The sequence below is a fragment of the Salvelinus sp. IW2-2015 genome, unplaced genomic scaffold (assembly GCF_002910315.2).
Source record: "Salvelinus sp. IW2-2015 unplaced genomic scaffold, ASM291031v2 Un_scaffold820, whole genome shotgun sequence".
Classification (NCBI taxonomy): Eukaryota; Metazoa; Chordata; class Actinopteri; order Salmoniformes; family Salmonidae; genus Salvelinus; species Salvelinus sp. IW2-2015.
This window is the reverse complement of record NW_019942622.1, coordinates 429259-445086: the sequence shown is the minus strand read 5'-3', so window position 1 is coordinate 445086 and position 15828 is coordinate 429259. Positions and strand designations below refer to the sequence as shown.

The window sequence follows — 15828 nt, the reverse complement described above, 5'->3', positions numbered from 1 at the left end:
ACAAAATGGAGGCAGAGGACACTCACCTTAACAGACTGAGCCTCTAGGGACAGAACAAAATGGAGGCAGAGGACACTCACCTTAACAGACTGAGCTTCTAGGGACTTGAGGTTGTTGGTTACATTCTTCAGTTCTTCCTCCAGGTCACCACATTTACTGTAGAGGAGGACAGAGGGAATCAACTTACATCAACAAGGCAATCTTGGCCCAAGGTTGATTTGACACTAGCCTGCAGGGGTGGGCAATTCCAGTCCTTGTGGGCCTGATTGGTGTCACAGTTTTGCCCCAGCTAACACACCAGACTCCAATAATCAACTAATCATGATCTTTAGTTTAGAATGCAAATAGATTAATCAGCTGTGTTTGCTAGGAATGGAGGTAAAAGTGTGACACCAATCAGGCACCCGAGGACTGGAGTTGCAATCCCCTGCGAGTAGCTAGTAAAAGCATTCTAACACAAGAAGTCTGACCAGGGCCAGCACCAGAACAAATCAGTTGGACTGGCATTTGATTTCCATAGGGGGCAAGTTGTTTTTCAACGGGACCTCCTACACATTTAAAAAAAAAAATGGGTTTTATAGTAAAGACATGTAATTTTACATGCCATACTATTTATGGCCAGACAGCATCAGATACATGGGCTATCCATACTGAGACAGAGGGGGCGCTGTTTTGCTTGCTCAGATGCTTTATCTGAGATTGACGCGTCTTCCTGTCGGCTCGCATCTCGGTCAAATAAATTATCAATATTTACATATTTTATTTGGACACGCAACGATYTACGTTAGGGTCGGCCAGGCCCCCTAAGGCCCGCCCCTAACGCCACCCTGTAGTCTGACTAACATAGTGGACACACATCTAGTGTGATGAGTATTGGTACTTACAGCTCAGAGATCTCTGCTCGCTCTTCAGCCCTCTCCAGTTCCCCTTCTAGGATGACCAGCTTACGAGCAACCTGAAACAGAACAACACAAACCATGGGTCAGAAGGGATCTCTTGGAGACTAAATTCAACATGAAATCAATAATCGTGCCTCATTACATTGACTCATCTGAAAATGTATGATGTCATGAACGGCACCTGAGGTCTTCCTGACCACAACAACGAACCAAGAAAAACTCTGGGTTATACTGGTTATGACCAGCTATACTAGGGCCTTACGGATTAGACCCAGAGGTTTTCCTGGTCAGGGGAAACTCTTGGCCTAGTGGTTAGAGTGTTGGGCCAGTAACCAAAAGGTTGCTGGATCAAATCCCTGAGCTGACAAGGTAAAAATCTGTTGTTCTGCCACTGAGCAAGGCAGTTAACTCCACTGTTCCCCCCTGGGCCCCTGCACCTCTCTGATTCAGAGGGGTTGGGTTAAATGCGGAAGACACGTTTCAGTTGAATGCATTCAGTTGTACAACTGACTAGGTATACCCCTTTCCCTAATAACAAACTATGCTGTGACTCCAGGGTGAAGTTTTCACTGGGTACAGATCTAGGATCAGCTTCCYTTTAGTGGGGAAAATGCAAAAAAGACCCAAGATCAGCATCTAGGGGCACCTTCACCCTACTATTCTGTGATTCTTACCTCCTCGTACTTCCTGTCAGCCTCCTCAGCGATGTGCTTGGCCTCCTTCAGCTGCATCTCCTGGATCTCCATCTTCTCCTCATCCTTGGAGGCTCGGTTCTCTATCACCTTCATGCCTCTGGAGCAACAGCAACACAGGGTTAGCTACAGTATAACCTACCGTATGTGAAGACCAGGAAAAATGGTAGATAGCTCTGTAAGCTATCTACCTGTAAGCTAACTCTGTGATTCCCATTATATCAAGAATAACTGTGTATAACTACAACCCCCCCCCCCCTCCATACAGAGGAAATCCGCAAAGTGTGGGGGCCACTTTCTCCTTTGTCCAAAAGAAACACAATCCCTCCTTATACCGGTCCATACCCATAGATAAACATGGACCCATAGAAAAGCACTGTAGCGCTGTCCTATCTATATAATGACAGAGCAAATGGTGGGGCAACGGTGACTTGCTGTAGTCCTGATCTGACCTCTCACTCTCGTCAGCAGCCTTCTCTGCCTCCTCTAGTTTCTGCAGGGCAGTGGCCAGCCTCTCCTGAGCCCTGTCCAACTCCTCCTCCACCAGCTGAATCCTACGGTTCAGAGCCGCCACGTCGCCCTCCGCCTGCAGGGGGGGTCACAGGGCACAGGTCACAGGTTAGAGGTCATGATAAAGATCAGAGGAAACAAGACAAAAAAAAAAGAATATTAAATTCCCAATGGTACAGAACAACAGGTGATGAGGTGAAACAGGGAGCCTGCAGATAGCGTATCGTCACTGTTCATCAGTACTCAAGTCAGTCCTCAACCCACACTGTGTATTACCCAAGAATAAAGGACTTGTTCAGAAGAATAGGGGGAATCATGATYGGAATGGTTGAATCTTGATAAATTGTACACGCCTGTGCAACATCCCCTCCTCAACYACGTACTGTAAACAGTCAGTCAGTGTGAATAGTTGGCTGTCTGGGATGGCTGCTTATCAATCTGCTTCCTGTGAGACGCCCATTGTAAAAGATAACCCTGACGTCTGTCTGTCTGCTTCTCTCCTGGCTGGTCCCTTCATTCAATAGGAACAACTAACCTCTGCTTATTCAAGACAAGGCATTTGACAAGCCTATCATTGTTAGCTATTCAATATAATGCTATAGCAAATTAGGGGGGTAGCCACGACTGGGACTCAAATCCGGGTCCAGCAACTGTCAAGRCAAGAGGGCCAAACCCCTTGATGAGGTCTCTAGGTGTTGGGTTAAGGTCGCAACATCACCCTTCCTTCCGACATTACAACCAGAATATGAATGAACTCAATACATGCCTCACTTCAAGGTAGTGCGTAGCACTGACTTTTTAGTCMATATAATTTTAGACTACTTTAAATGTGTTTCCTGCTAAAGAAGAACGGAGGAAAAGTAAAATAAACGTGGCAAACAGGTAATGATGAAACTGTAGCCACAACATTCTCACGTTTTCGCGCAATTCCCGTTCATCGTCCAACTGTTTCTGTAAAAGTATCGTGTGCTCTTCTGCATCGTCCGCTTGCTGTTGAAGCGCCTGGATTTTCCTTTTCACCGCGTCCAATGATCCACCTGTCATTATCGAACTAAGTGATCGATCTAGCCTACTAGATATACTGTAAATTGGATATCAATTTTAAAATACGTTTAAGAAGTAGAGGGCAGGGAAAAAGGGCTGGAGGTTTCAGGAAAGTTATGGCTGAAATCGTCCAATCCTGAGCAGTCTCAGATGACATCATGGTTAGATTAACCAGAGGGAGGGAGGTTTTKGTGCATGAAGGTCTTGATCTTTGTTCCCATGAGAGGGTGTGGATTTATTGCTGGTTTTAATGTCTATGGTTTTTAGCTTTCACTTCAGTTTCAGTGCAAGGTGTGTGTAGGTTTATGTCTGCAGTTATGTACACCCTGAACTGATTAGAGAGAGAGAGAGCGAGTACGAGAGAGAGAGTATGAACTTCTTTAGAACTTCTGTGAGTGTAATGTTTACTGTTAATTTTTATTGTTTATTTCACTTATGTTTATTATCTACTTCACTTGCTTTGGCAATGCTAACATATGTTTCCCATGCCAATAAAGCCCTTGAATTGAATTGAGTATGCTAGAGAGAGATAGTGTGTGTGTGTGTGTGTGCAGGGCTGGATTAATGCAGGGGTTTACCGGGCTGAAGCCCTTGAATTGAGTATGCTAGAGAGAGAGAGTGTGTGTGTGTGCAGGGCTGGGTTAATGCAGGGGCTTACCGGGCTGCAGCCCCTGGGCCCAGGCCCTTGGGGGGCCCAAGAGGCAGCAAAAAAAGAAGAAGAAAACAAAAATGATTAAGAAAATATATTAAATAACTGATTCATAAAATAAAATACAAAATGCATAATAAATAATATATTGGGTAACTGATTAATAAAATAAAAAAATGTATAATAAATAATATATTGAGTAAGTGATTAATCAAATTTAAAAAAATGCATAATAAATAATATATTGGGTAACTGATTAATAAGTTAAATAAAAAACGGCATAATAAATAATATATTGGGTAACTGATTAAAAATAAATACATAATAAATAAATGTGACTGGATTGTGARTTTGGATTAAGTTTTATCACAAGCACATACAAGTATCTGCCAAAATAAAGGAAACACCAACATAAAATGTCTTAACAGGGTGCTGGGCCACCACGAGCTGCCAGAACAGCTTCAATGCTCCTTGGCATAGATTCTACAAGTGGACCTAAACTAAATGTTGCTTCATTGTCAGAGTAGCCACTCATTTCAGTAAAAAAAAAAAACCCTGGGGCCTATGATTTCTTAATCCGTCCCTGTGTGTGTGTGTGTGTGTGTGTGTGAGAGAGAGATTCATATAAGTGCATAATAAAGTAGGTGTGATGGGCAAAGTAAACTTATCTCTAAATATGGTTTCATATCTGTAAAAACAATCTTTATAACATGTATACTGGACAAAGAAATGGTTGGAATGTTAACTGATTTATTTGCTGAAATAACCTGAAGCCATTGGACGGCAACACATTCCACAGGCTAGTGTTTCCTATCCTTCTTTCTCCTTCTCCCCTGGAGTTGGATGGCACTGATCTACGGTTGAATATGAACACAGGAAGAAGATCAATCATTCTAATCATTCCAATCAAATCAATGCGCCGAATACAACAGGTGTAGTAGACCTTACCGTGATATGCTGAATACAACAGGTAAACTTACCGTGAAATGCTGACTTGCAAGCTCTTAACCAACAATGCAGTTTTAAGAAAAATAAGAGTTAAGAAAATATTTACAAAATWAATGAAAGTAAAAAGAAAGTAACACAAAATAACAATAACGAGGTTATATACAGGAGGTAACGGTACTGAGTCAATGTGCGGGGGTACAGGTTAGTCGAGGTAATTGAGGTAATGTGTACATGTAGGTAGGGGTAAAGTGACTTATCCTGAGGGGGATAAGGCGTTGTTGTGCCCTCTTCACGACTGTCTTGGTGTGTTTGGACCATGATAGTTTGTTGTGATGTGGACACCAAGGAACTTGATGCTCTCGACCTGCTCCACTACAGCCCTGTTGATGTGAATTGGGGGCGTGCTTGGCCCTCCTTTTCCTGTAGTCCAAAATCAGTTCCTTTGTCTTGATCACGTTGACGGAGAGGTTGTTGTCCTGGCACCACACTGCCAGGTCTCTGACCTCCTCCCTATAGGCTCACCGTTGTCGGTGATCAGGCCTACCACCGCTGTGTCGTTGGCAAACTTAACGATGGTTTTGGAGTCGTTCTTGGCCATGCAGTCATGGGTGAACAGGGAGTACAGGAGGGGACTAAGCACGCACCCCTGAGGGGCGATATTAGCGTTGACATTTTCAGTCAAAACACCTCAAAATAAGACATGGTATCAAAAACAAGGTGAAACGAGCTGAAACGAGCCACTTACGATTCCCCACAGTTTCTTGTCATTKTTACTAGCAATCTGGCCATTCAGAATCACAACATGTTGACTGTGTCTGTGACTGTGTCTGTATCTGTGTCTGTAACTGTGTCTGTAACTCTGTGTCTGTGTCTGTAGCTGTGTCTCTGGTACTGTGTCGGTATCTGTGTCTGTAACTGTGTCTGTGACTCTGTAAATGTGTCTGTAGCTGTGTCTGTGACTGTAACTGTGTCTGTGACTCTGTAACTGTGTCTGTGGCCATGTATGTGTCTGTTGCTGCAACTGTGTCTGTAACCGTGCCTGTGACTCTGTGTCTGTAGCCGTGTCTGTAACTGTGTCTGTAACTATGTGTCTGTAGCTGTGTCTCTGTTATTGTGTCGATATCTGTGTCTGTAACTGTGTCTGTGACTATGTGTCTGTAGCTGTGTCTGTAGTGGTGTCTCTGGTATTGTGTCGGTATCTGTGTCTGTAGCTGTGTCTGTGACTCTGCAACTGTGTCTGTAGCTGTGTCTGTTGCTCTGTAACTGTGTCTGTGACCGTGCATGTGTCTGTTGTTGCAACTGTGTCTGTGACCGTGTCTGTAGCCGGGTCTGTAAACGCGCATGTGTCTGTTGCTGCACCTGTGATTGTGTTTGTAGCTGTGCATGTAACTGTGTCTGTGGCCATGCCTGTAACTGCATCTGTAGCTGTGTATGTAACTGCGTCTGTAGCTGTGTCTGTAACTGTGTCTGTAGCGGTGTCTGTAACGGTGTCTGTAGCGGTGTCTGTAGCGGTGTCTGTAGCGGTGTCTGTAGCGGTGTCTGTAACTGTGTCTGTAGCGGTGTCTGTAACGGTGTCTGTAGCGGTGTCTGTAACTGTGTCTGTGGTCTCCTTACCAGAAGCATTTCCAGTATAGTCTTCAATAGCCACAGCAGTGTGAGGTTCTCTGTTTGTTTTAGCTGCATTCCTCACATTTCTGTGTTGCTGCATGTGGGTAGTGGAGCTGAGGATGTGTCCCAAATGGCATCCTAGTCCCTATACAGTGCACTACTTTTGACCAGAGCCTTATGGGTCTATATATATATATATATGAAATAGCAGCCCCTGAACCTTTGTTTGAGACCTGGGAGAAGACCGTAACGCAGTTTAGTAGATGCTATCTTTGAGAAAACCACATAGAGAGAGAGGAGACTGTTGATTTTGTTCATATATGGGAGTGAAGGTTGGAAAGTCACATTGACTGTACTTCGTTGATTTATTGCGGTGTTTCTGCTCTGGATGAGAAGAGACCGTCTGCATGTCAAGGTCTGAGGAAAGCAAGTCGTGGGTTGTGTGAATGTGGCTGTTGATGAAAGAGACCTGCTGTGGTCTGAGGGAAAGCAGTTGGTTGGGCTGTTGATGAAAGAGACCTGCTGTGGTCTGAGGGAAAGCAGTTGGTTGTGCTGTTGATGAAAGAGACCTCTGCTGTGGTCTGAGGGAAACAGTTGGTTGGGCTGTTGATGAAAGAGACCCTGCTGGGTCTGAGGGAAAGCAGTTGGTTGGGCTGTTGATGAAAGAGACCCCTGCTGTGGTCTGAGGGAAAGCAGTTGGTTGGGCTTGTTGATGAAAGAGACCGCTGGTGGTCTGAGGGAAAGCAGTTGGTTGGGCTTGATGATGAAAAGAGACCCGTGCTGGGTTCTGAGGGAAAGCAGTTGGTTGGGCTGTTGATGAAAGAGACCCTTGCCTGTGGTCTGAGGGAAAGCAGTGGATTGGGGGCTGTTATAACAGAGGAGCCCTCTGCTGTGGCTACTGAGGGAAAGCAGTGGATGTCATCCCACGTGTTGTTTTCTGACCTGATCTCTCTAAATGATCAGGAAAAAGGAATGATTGTTAATCTTGGTCTTTTGATGACACAACCAGACTAGATCAGAGTCTGTTGTCCAACAGTATTCAAAGATGTCTGAACAAGCTTGCCAAGACAACCAAAGTTCTCTAAACCACGTGTGTGCACTGGTGCAATGCTTGAGTATAAAAGGAAGGTGTTTTATTGCTTAACCTTGGATGTGATATGATACATTTTAAAACATCTGTATGCGTCTGAAATAGGATTATTTGAGCGTTACAGTGACAACCCGGCAGTATCTCTAGTACTGTACTCAGTACTCACGTCAGTAGCCTTCTTCTCTGACACTCCAGTTTTCTCCTGTGCGTCCTTCAGAGCCTCGGGAGTATTTATCCAACTCATCTTCTGTCCCTTCAGCTTCTTATGCAGCCCCAGCAGCTCTTCTTCCACCTGGGGGGCACACAGAGTCAGAGAATCAGGGAAGGGTGTTCACATATCAACATTTTATACAAACAGACAAACCTGTACTTTCTTGTCACAGAAAGGACAGCTAGGTGACAGAGTCAGGTCATGTTCAGATATGCGTTTCTGTCACACAGAATCACGTCAGCTCTGTAGAAAACAGAATCAAACCAAGTCAAATCATCAAATAGTAAAAGACAGAATCACGTCACTTCTATAGAAGACAGAATCACTGTCAGCTCTATAGAAGAAAGCGACAAGAAAATCACGTGCAGCTCTAATAGAACGATCAGAATCACGTCAGCTCTACATCAGAAAGCAGACTCACGTCAGCTCTATAGAAGACAGAATCACGTCCAGCTGCTATAACAACACGAATCAGCATTAAGAATGACAAAGCATCCTAGCGTCACTAAGAGCACGAACACGTCAGCTCTGTAAAAAACAGAATACGGCAGCTCTATATGAAGACGAAATCGCGCTCAAAAACGATCGTCAGCTCTAAGACTACGAATAGTCACTCTATAGAACAAGAATCGGTCAGCTCTAATAGACAGACAGAATCAGTCAAGCTCTATATAAGGACAGGAATACGTCAGTCTAGAGCAAATCTAGTCAGTTATAAGGACAGAAGAATCGAACGTCCAGCATCTGATAGGAAGACAGATCAATGTCAGCACTCTAGGTGAGCCAGACCGTCTATACAAGAGAAACAGAATCACTGTCAGCTCTCTATCAAGACAGGAACAGTCAGCCTCTATAGAAGACAGAATCACGTCACGCACTCTAATTAGAAGACAGACTCAACGATCCAGCTCTTATATGAGCAACAGAGAAATCACGTCAGCTTCTATAGAAGACAGAATCACGTCTGCTCTATAGAAGACAGAATCACGTCAGCTCTATATAAAACAGAATCACGTCAGCTCTATATAAAACAGATGTATATCAACAACATTGTGCCTCCAGTTGGGAACTCAGGAGAAAAGACCTGCAACGGAAAAGAATAACCAACCACTCAGTATTTTGTAGCTAGAAATGTAGAATTGAATTAACTCCAACTTTGCATGGATATTGCTAATGTTTTGGTGGTGGTTCTGAAGACTAGAAATGCATAAAGTACTTGTTGTTGTTGGATTCAACTCTACTTGATTCTGCAGTGCTTTATAGCCATGAACTGTGATCCCAGTAGATGGCAGAAGGATACAAGTGTTCACTGCCCCGCTGGCCTTTGCCTCACAGGCTACTGACGGTGCTCTGGTCAAACGCAGTGCACTATATAGGTAATACGGTGCCCTTTGGGACAAAACCCCAGAGACTCATAGAATACCAGAGGAAAGCATCAACGCTCATCACTGTTTAACTCTATCCAACCAATTGTCTAAAGAGGTCCGTGTAATCCACCATGATTCAGGCAAACGGAACCCTCCATATCTAAAATGGCTGAGGGTATTGTGGATAGTGCTACTGACGACTGCCTGCCACTACGGTGCTCACACTTACGCACACGGTTCTAAGAATGTTGTGTTGTTAGTTCGYCTACATCCAAAATGGAAGTCTGCTCCCTATATAGTGCACTACTTTTGACCAATACCTACAGGGCTCTGGTCAAAAGTAGTGCACTATAAAGGGAATAGGGTGCCATTTGGGACACATCCTTAGTATCTCCTCTGGTATGTTCTTGAACTTTAGACAGATCAGACAGAGGAATGTTGGTGAGTGGATCTGCACCCCAGAGGCATGTAAAGTCACACCAAAGTGAGGAGCAGAGCGACAGCTGGCATAGCTAGCTTTTTATTCCTGGTACCCCTGTTGTTCCTGTAGAACGCGCGAGGGGGGGGGGGGTGGGGGGGGGCTAATCCTTCTGGAAGCTCTATGGCTCTCTTATGATCTATCTATGATCAGTCGTCATGCAGCCTGCTGCTGGAAAGCCAAATGGACAGGGGACCCCTACCCCCTAACCTGGAGAACAAAATGATTAGATCTGGTAGCTTTAATGATTCATAGATTGATTCACCACGTCTTCTGATGGGCTGCATGGATTTGTTATCACATTTGGAATTTTCAACCATATTAACAGATAAGCTGTGGTGGAATTTGGGCCATATGTTGATCCTTCATGTCTACAGGAGTGTCCGGGAGTAATGGGGGAAGGGGGGGGGTGGATGCAGAGGAACTCACTCACTGCTCCTTTCTCTCTCCCTGAGGTCATCCCTCTCTCCATCTCTCTCTCCATGAGGGCTCCATCTCTCTCTCCATCCCTCTCTCCATCTTCTCTCTCCATCCCTCTCTCATGAGGGCTCCATCTCTCTCTCCATCCCTCTCTCCATCTCTCTCCATGAGGGCTCATCCCTCTCCTTCTCTCTCTCATGAGGGCTCCATCTCTCTCTCCATCCCTCCTCTCCCATCTCTCGTCCCATCCCTTCTCTCTATCCCTCTCTCCATGAGGGTCCATCCTCTCTCTCCATCCCTCTCTCCATCCCTCTCTCCATCCCTCTCTCCATGAGGGCTCCATCTCTCTCTCAACTCTCTCTCCATCCCTCTCTCCCTGAGGGCTCATCCATTCTTCATCCTCTCTCCATCCCTCTCTCCATCCCTCTCTCCATCTCTCTCTCCACCCCTCTCTCCATGAGGGCTCCATCTCTCTCTCCATCCCTCTCTCCATCCCTCTCTCCATCTCTCTCTCCACCCTCTCTCCATGAGGGCTCCATCTCTCTCTCCATCCCTCTCTCCATCCCTCTCTCCATGAGGGCTGCATCTCTCTCGCCATCCCTGCTCTCCATCCCTCTCTACATGAGGGCTCCATCTCTCTCTCCATCCCTCTCTCCATCCCTCTCTCTATCCCTCTTCTCCATCCCTCTCTCCCTGAGGCTATCTCTCTCTCCATCCCTTCTCCATCCCTCTCTCCCATCCTCTTCTCCACCCCTCTCTCCATGAGGCTCCATCTCTCTCTCCATCCCTCTCTCCATCCCTCTCTCCATCTCTCTCTCCACCCCTCTCTCATGAGGCCATCTCTCTCTCCATCCCTCTCTCCATCCCTCTCTCCATGAGGGCTTCATCTCTCTCTCCATCCCTCTCTCCATCCCTCTCTACATGAGGTGCTCCATCTCTCTTCTCCATCCCTCTCTCCATCCCTCTCTCTATCCCTCTCTCCATCTCTTTCTCTCCATGAGGGCTCAATCCCTCTCTCCTTCTCTCTCTCCATGAGGGCTCCATCTCTCTCTCCATCCCTCTCTCCATCTCTCTCTCCATCCCTCTCTCTATCAGAGGAAAGGAGAACCATTCTCAGTACAATCAGCTAACTGTTCTATGTCTCAGAGCTTATTTTAATCAATCAATTTCAAGTTGCTCTTTTCCCCCGGACTAATTTTACTTTGCTTAAACTACTTTATACTCTGTGAGGAGTATAGATCATCCACAAATGTATTCCATCACACTCTGCCTTGGGCTAGTTTCTCAAATTCCTTCCATGAGAAGAACTGCATTTATTTATATCTCAGAAATTACATTTATGATGATATATACAACATCTATTTACTAATGATCATTTCCACCCATGGGTCTAATACATTGGATCCGAAATATGACATTCAAGCACACAGCACAAGGTTAACAGCATCACGTTCATTATCAAGTACTTCAACATTAGCCTATATTACAATAGATTTAAAAAAGTACCCATGTATATTTTACCACTCTGTACAATACATCACTTGTATCCATTAGCTGCTTTCTGTCTCCCGCTCCTCAACTCTCCCCTCTCTCCCTTTCCCCCTCCTCAACACTTCCCTTTCTCCCTTCCCCCTCCTCAACACTTCCGTCTCTCCCTTTCCTCCTCCTCAACACTTCCCTCTCTCCCTTTCCCCCTCGTCAGGTCTTCCCTCTTCCCTCTCTCCCTTTCTCCCTCATCAGCTCTTCCCTCTTCCCTCTCTCCCTTTCCCCCTCCTCAACTCTTCCCTCTCTCCCTTTTTGGAGTTGCAAAATTCCAGTAGCTTTTKAAAATTCCCAGGTTTTCCAGAAATCCTGGTTGGAATATTCCTGCAATCAGGAGAGAATAAGCAGGAAATCTGGGAATCCTCCATCCAGAATTTCTAGAAAACTCTACTCTCTTTACAGTCCTTCCCTCACCTTATCTTTCCTCCCCCTTCTCAATATCCTTCCCTCACCTTATCTTTCCTCCCCCTTCTCAATATCCTTCCCTCACCTGTTTGCATTTGTCCTCAGCTGATTTCTTGTCGGTCTCTGCCTGCTCCGCTCGGTCGATGGCGTTCTCTTTGTCRAGCTTCAGCATCTGCATCTTCTTCTTGATGGCTTCCATGGTTGACGGTTGTTAGGGGTCAGTGGCTACAGAAACTGGGGAAACTTTTCAAGTTTGGGACAGGGAGGTCTAGTTAGACACTTAAAGACAAACCCTCTCACAGAGAGAGAGAGAGACTAGTCCTTTCTAAATTCCCAAGTCCACCAGAGCCAATACGCCAGCCGATACAGAGAGAGAGAGAGAGAGAGGAGAGAGCAGAGGATGCAGACTGGAAACCAGGGCTGATATAAGTGATTTAAACATGCCTGGAGGTTTTGAAGAGACAGCCCCATGCAGTCCCCAGTGACATACACCACTACCCCCTTCCACCACTCCCCCCACCCGCCTGCACTCCCCCCCCCCCCGTCTGGTTAGCTAGCTAACCTCAGCAGCCACAGTACCCCCCCTCTACCCCTCCCTCTCCGGTCTGAAACTTCCCCCCCCCTCTACCCCTCTACCCCTCCCTCTCCGGTCTGAACCTCCCCACTCACTCCTCCTAAGGCTGTCTTAAGAACGTAACTGAAACTCTGGTGATATTCACCCGCTCTCCTTATTTGGAAGCATTGTTCTCTGTTTCCTTTTTTTTTTTTCTTAAGGGACGGGTTGAACGAGAAGGAAAGATTGAGGAACGAGGAAAGATCTGAGAAGGGAAAGAAGTCTTGGGAAGGGAGAGAAAAGATCTTGAGGAACGGAGAGGAAAAGATCTTGAGGAAGGAGAGAGAAAGATCTTGAGAACGTAGAGAGAAAGATCTTGAGGAAGGAGAGAGAAAGATCTTGAGGAACGTAGAGAGAAAGATCTTGAGGAAGGGAGAGAGAAAAGATCTTGAGGAACGTAGAGAGAAAGATCTTGAGGAACGGAGAGAGAAAGATCTTGAGGAAGGGAGAGAGAAAGATCTTGAGGAACGGAGAGAGAAAATCTTTGAGGAACGTAGAGAGAAAAGATCTGAGGAACGTAGAGAGAAAGATCTTGACCATGTGTGTTCAGAAGAAAAGCATCATCGCTGAGATAACACACACCTGTCTGGAGAAGAACCTATGGCACCACAGACACAGTGTATTATTCACAAAGAAATAACCGTTAAAAGGCGTCATAACAGATTAACGCTTGGTCTACGCACCACACATACGACAAAACATCTACAATTAGCATTGTGTGCGTGCAAGGTTTTCCCCCCTTTTAAAAAAAAAGATGAATAACCGAAATGTTAGTTTCAGTCTCTGTCTGAACAACACTGGGCTTGGGATCTGTAAGCATTTTATTCAAGCTTGGGGTTCCTCCCTCACTTAGGAATGCTGAAATGATGTTAATACCAGCGTTGGTGGGGGAGACATAGTTATCATTCTACCGTGGATTAAAAAGAGCCAGACGGAAAAAGACCCAGCCAAGGAAATGGGTTGAATTTCTGTATGTGTGCACATATTATCTTCAAAAGGATTTACATTCAAGGCTGTAAAACTAAAACTCCAAATGCATAACAATTACCCTACTTTCTTATTAAGATCTCTTTCTTATAAGATCTCTTTAATTACTGCTCGTCGGTGACCAACCTATGTGTGTGTTTGAATATTTGCTGTATTTTATGAAGAGCAGCATCACTGCTATAGTTTAGTAAGGTGATTTCCTTCCTGTGTCTGGAAATGGGTTTGTAACTAACTAACTAAAGCAGGTGGCCAACGCTGTTTTTAACCGTTTGTCGGCACGGCATGTGATGTGCTGCTAAAGAAAGTGTGAGGATAGGTTGATTTCACCACACGTGACAGAAGGCCAGCTGGGAACTACTGTCTCTGATGACTAGGGACAAGAAAAACTCAGTCAGCTGGAACTACTGTCTCTGATGACTAGGGACAGAAGAACTCAGTCAGCTGGGAACTACTGTCTCTGATGACTAGGGACAGAAAACTCAGTCAGCTGGGAACTACTGTCTCTGATGACTAGGACAGAAGAACTCAGTCAGCTGGGAACTACTGTCTCTGATGACTAGGACAGAAGAACTCAGTCAGCTGGGAACTACGGTCTCTGATGACTAGGGACAGAAAACTCAGTCAGCTGGGAACTACTGTCTCTGATGACTAGGGACAGAAGAACTCAGTCAGCTGGAACTACTGTCTCTGATGACTAGGGACAGAAGAACTCAGTCAGCTGGAACTACTGTCTCTGATGACTAGGGACAGAAGAACTCAGTCAGCTGGCAGCGACTGTCTCTGCACAGCAAATTATCCAGTGTAATTCAACACTGTGCTTAGTGCTGATGCAGTTACACTCTGTCAGTGTTAGGGAATGAACACTTTCAGTGTTATGCAATAACACCTCCTATAGTATTTTAACCACTACACCAAGAGTCCGTATCTTGACAAGTCACTCAGTGCTGAGTTAAACATTCACTATATTTATATTTCAAGTCTTTTTTGTCACATACTCTATGTAAACATTTACAAAAACATCAGAACTGGCAGCAGACACTCTCAATCTTTAATTAACATAACCACTTAAACTGGTACAACACTTCCACTCACGGGTGGCCAAAAATAACTAATTGAAAGTCACCCTCCAACAAGCCTCACATTCCAATATAATTTCCCATTGTGCCTTGCTTTTTGAGTGAATTGTAGAGTTACTACCCATGACTGTATTTGTTTGTGACAGAGACATGGTTGTTGAATTTATTCATTTTCAATCTTGTAGACTTCACCATGTGAGTTTCTTTACCATAGTGGTGTTAGGGATCTCCTGGTTTACAGGCCACATCAAGCCTGCAAGTCACATTATGCATACAAGATCCAACAGTTGGAAATTGTGATTCACTTGGCAACATTCAGACTGACGGTCAGGGTTAGGAACTGATCAAAGGAGACTACCTAAACCATTCAGAATGACTGGCAGGGTTAGGAACACTGAAAAAGGAGACTACCTAAAACCATTCAGAATGACTGTCAGGGTTAGGAACTGATAAAGGAGACACCTAAACCATTCAGAATGACTTCAGGGTTAGGAACTGATAAAAGAGACTACCTAAACCATTCAGAATGACTGTCAGGTTAGGAACTGATAAAGGAGACTACCTAAACCATTCAGAAGACTGTCAGGTTAGGAACACTGAAAAAGGAGGACTACCTAAACCATTCAGAATGACTGTCAGGTTAGGAACTGATAAAGGAGACTACCTAAACCATTCAGAATGACTGTCAGGGTTAGGAACTGATAAAGGAGACTACCTAAACCATTCAGAATGACTGTCAGGGAGGAACTGATAAAGGAGACTACCCTAAACCATTCAGAATGACTGTCAGGGTTAGGAACACTGATAAAGAGACTACCTAAAACCATTCAGAATGACTGTCAGGGTTAGGAAACTGATAAAGGAGACACCGTAAACCATTCAGAATGACTGTCAGGTTAGGAACTGATAAAGGAGACTACCTAAACCATTCAGAATGACTGTCAGGTTAGGAACTGATAAAGGAGACTACCTAAACATTCAGAATGACTGTCAGGGTTAGGAACTGATAAAGGAGACTACCTAAACCATTCAGAATGACTGTCAGGGTTAGGAACTGATAAAGGAGACTACCTAAACCATTCAGAATGACTGGTCAGGTTAGGAACTGATAAAGGAGACTACCTAAACCATTCAGAATGACTGTCAGGTTAGAACTGATAAAGGAGACTACCTAAACCATTCAGAATGACTGTCAGGGTTAGTGAACACTTGAAAAAGGAGACTACCTAAACCATTCAGAATGACTGGTCAGGTAGGAAGGATTTCAGTGAATAAAGGAGACTACCTAA

General features: G+C 44.9%; 1 protein-coding gene across 5 annotated transcripts in view; it reads right to left on the bottom strand.

Annotated features, from left to right (window-relative positions):
* LOC112068990 (tropomyosin alpha-4 chain) overlaps window positions 1–12366 on the bottom strand; it is a 21048-nt gene extending 8682 nt beyond the window's left edge. For 2 of the 5 annotated variants that reach the window (XM_024136239.2, XM_024136240.2), the window contains exons 1-6: window positions 11949–12366; window positions 7607–7732; window positions 2044–2177; window positions 1574–1691; window positions 885–955; window positions 81–156 (exon numbers count right to left, since the gene is read on the bottom strand). In XM_024136239.2, the coding sequence (XP_023992007.1) occupies window positions 81–156; window positions 885–955; window positions 1574–1691; window positions 2044–2177; window positions 7607–7732; window positions 11949–12062 (639 nt within the window). In that variant the 5' untranslated portion in view covers window positions 12063–12366. Of the gene's footprint in view, window positions 1–26; window positions 157–884; window positions 956–1573; window positions 1692–2043; window positions 2178–3016; window positions 3300–7606; window positions 7733–11948 lie in introns of those variants that run through there. The other 3 variants (XM_024136242.2, XM_024136243.2, XM_024136241.2) reach the window with 2 other exon arrangements.
* Between the last annotated feature and the right edge of the window lie 3462 nt (window positions 12367–15828).